The sequence below is a fragment of the Protopterus annectens genome, chromosome 3.part0 (genome assembly GCF_019279795.1).
Source record: "Protopterus annectens isolate FY-2018-M chromosome 3.part0, PAN1.0, whole genome shotgun sequence".
NCBI lineage: Eukaryota > Metazoa > Chordata > Ceratodontiformes > Protopteridae > Protopterus > Protopterus annectens.
In genome coordinates, this window is record NC_056731.1 from 216,602,948 (window position 1) to 216,606,444 (window position 3,497).

The window sequence follows — 3,497 nt, forward strand, 5'->3', positions numbered from 1 at the left end:
ATTATTGCCGTTCTTCAGAACATTAAACTGAAATAGCACATCTATTTTCTCTCTGTGGCCAGAGCTGCCCCCCCCCCCCCATGACAGGCCACTTACTCCCATCCTCTCCCACCTGCTCCTACAGACATCTTGAGCTGCTACTTGATCTCTGGTAGCCTGCAATCTAGACAGGGCTTTATTCCTCTATTCCACGGAGTGGATGGGCCTTAGGTGTTAAACTATGAGGTCTTCCATATTTATCGTGACAAAAATGGAAGCAACCAGCCACGTGCTGCATGACCTACCTAAATATATAGGGACAGGCATTTCCAGACCCAAACCACTTATTTTTATTAGTTTTTCTAATTACACATAATCACTAGCTCCTGAAGTCAGGACTCATTCTTAAAGAAAATCTGATCTCTGCCCCTCCATCCTCAAATCTCAAAATCTGAATTTGAAAAAGAGCAAAAGAACACATGATAACAATATACAGTACCCAGTTCACATATGGCCATTAAATACTTCTTTCCCCATGTCTTTGAATCCTACCTCCTCACAACCAGGCTAGTACCCTGTACATGAATTACAAACACATTAAACAATACCTTCATGATAAGGGGGCAGAACAGTCAACATGATGTAAGAATTGTTAAGGTACCACAACAAAAGCACAACCTTCTTCAGAATAAACACACTGTACCACTATCAGGTTTCCTCATCTCATGTTCAACTGACATTTGGTTCTTCTACTTCCAAACTTGAACTGCCAGTATGAAAGGGTTTCGAGACTTCTGTCAAGTCCATGAGCCTCACTGCACCACCAAACTGCAGCTGTAAAAGCAAAAATGTGTTCATACCTGTTCATATAGAGATAACAAGTTTTCTTTTCTGTCCTTCCAAAAATTCAGCTCTGTTTCGGGACCAGGGTTCAGGCCCTGTAGAAGAGGTTCTGCAGATTCCTTTTTCAAAACATCTCGTATCTGATGTGTCCAGTCAATAACCACGGATTCAACAGCATGAAGTACTGTCCTGTTGAACTGGTCCCGTCTGAAAGATACCAATATAATCACCATTTTTTATTTATTTATTTATTTAACATTTATTAACCGGGAAAGTCCGACTTGGAACAAAGCCAATCAATAACCTAGAAAACATAGCACCTAGCTTTACATTAAGCTAAGTGATTACATTTCCAAAAATATCAAATAAAAATCAGACATTTTAATCTGAAGTCAGTCTACTAATAGAAATATTACAAAACTGTACTAAAGTATGTCACATCTTTAGAGGTTACAGCTGGAGAAATCATTTTTAATGTTAACTGCTGGCTTACAGTAAATTAAGTCCATGCCTGATCAAGGCACGCCAGTGAAAATATTCAGTTCAACATCTATTTTTACTGCTATAGAAACTTGCACACTTAAACATACTCATTGCATGTTTTCAGTATCTATGTACTCATGAATTACATGGAAAAAAAGTTACCATGCAGTGGAATGTTTAATAAAAGAGCTTCGACTATATGCATTTTTTTTCAGTATTATAGTTTTGCCAACAGGCTGCTAAAGAATGAGATGCATTAGTTGCAAAATACAGTCAGTATCAAACAGAACTCAAACTTTGGTGAGAACAAAGAAAACTATCATTGTCCTTAACATTTATGAACAAGCATACGCTTACTTATCTGTGCTACCACCCTCCTGATGGAAGTCAATTTTTTCAGTAATTGTAGGTATAGGGAGAAGAGTTCTTCCCAAAATTTGTCCTTTGGTAATATAGACTTCACTTTTTATATTCTCCACATGACGAGCCAAATCTTGAGATATGAAACAGGTCCATGTTTTGTGGTTCTTCTTATTCGAAAGAACTGGCACCAGCACCTGGAAAGTACAGAAAACAATTAGAACAAAAGTATATAAACACCAAATAAGCACAAAAATGTTGCCACCACCAAGCACACCTTAAAAACTGTATGGAATGAAATCCTGTTGCAGTTCATACAGCTACATACTGGTTGATAACAATTCTGCACTGTGAGCACTGTCTCAAAATGATTACAGGTTTCCTGGCAGCTACAAATCACTGGAATTCCAAAATAAAATAAATTATTACTAGAAACTACAAATTACAAAGCTTCATATGCAGTAGGTGTGTCACACATACCTACAGGTTATCAAAAGTCCTTATGTTAGCTTGTTTGACAAAGTATTCCATCAGAATATGGAGAGCCAACCACAATAAATAACACTGCAGTAAAATAGAAATGAAGGCTTATAATAGGAGACAATGTTTCAAGCTAACATCAGACTGCTATGTCTAGTGCATGGGTGAATGTAATATCAAACTCTCTGTTGATCTGACCTCCATTAAAGTTGGGCTATATCCTCTGACCTCATGACTAGAAGTCCAGTGATCCATAAATTATATGCCCAGTGTAGATTGTCCTTGTTTTATTGATTACCACTCTGCTCTGCTCTCCTGACCTGCTTAACAGCATTCTCAGTAGTTGAATTATGTAACTCACTTGTGTCCCTACTGACATGTAAGTCAGTATGTGTCTATTTTATGGCTAATTGCCTGCACTAGTTGGAATGGGGTGATGTGGATTGTAATTCCTCCCTTCTACAGCCTCTTGTATCAGATGGTGATATATGTTGCTCCAGCTAGCTGTAATTCTTTTATGAGGCTTAACACTGAAATACACTAGCTACAGAGTTTTCCTTATATTTTTAATGTACTGCAAAGGATTCATGATTACATAATACAAATGGCAAAACACAGATCACTCTTATTAGGTCCATTTTTCTTTAAATAAGACAAGAATTCTTGTGTATAACAATTACAGTCCTAATGCTAACTGAAGTACCTTCCATATCAATAACACAATGTCAAGACTGAAAAAATGTTACTGCTTTGGATTAAGACAAGAGTTCAGGATGGAAGAGTTTATGTTCTTCGCATCAGTTAAGAACCGGAAGGACACTGATGTACTCGCATATCAGAGACTGGCCCAGCAATGAGAAATTCCATGGCAGGGATATTTTGAACCATTCAAGTTTTAAAATTAAATGTATTCTATACCAGTTAAGAAAAACTTTGTGGGCCGCTCTGATGAAACATTTAATAGTCTGTCACATACACTTTTAATATAAAGTGTAAATTTGTGTATCAGATACTGCTGTGTTCAAATTCATACTGCAGTCACCCAACTACTCATTATATCGGGCCTTTAATCCTGGGAGCCCTACCACCCTATCTTTTTTTTTATTTCAATATTCATGTCTGTGACCCATGCTGATGCTTCCTGCAGAAGGATGAAGATGGTAGGCTTACCTTAACCTCACCAGTTTTTTCTTTCCCCTGTAAAAAAATTGCTTTTCTGCAATGACATTACTTAAAAATAAAAGACTTCTATCATAACGTAGTGATTGTTTTTACAAGGGATAACTATTCCCCAGTAAATAATGACAGCATTACTGTCAAAGGGACAGTGGGAAGAAAATATGTAACTACTG

The 3,497-nt window shown here is 37.2% G+C and overlaps 1 protein-coding gene across 1 annotated transcript in view; it reads right to left on the bottom strand.

Moving 5' to 3' along the window:
- Positions 1-2,400, bottom strand: part of DNAH11 (dynein axonemal heavy chain 11) — a 4,606,558-nt gene extending 4,604,158 nt beyond the window's left edge. The window contains exons 1-3 of the mRNA XM_044065542.1: positions 2,344-2,400; positions 1,663-1,862; positions 840-1,029 (exon numbers count right to left, since the gene is read on the bottom strand). Of these exons, the coding sequence (XP_043921477.1) occupies positions 840-1,029; positions 1,663-1,862; positions 2,344-2,400 (447 nt within the window). The remainder of the gene's footprint in view (positions 1-839; positions 1,030-1,662; positions 1,863-2,343) is intronic.
- Between the last annotated feature and the right edge of the window lie 1,097 nt (positions 2,401-3,497).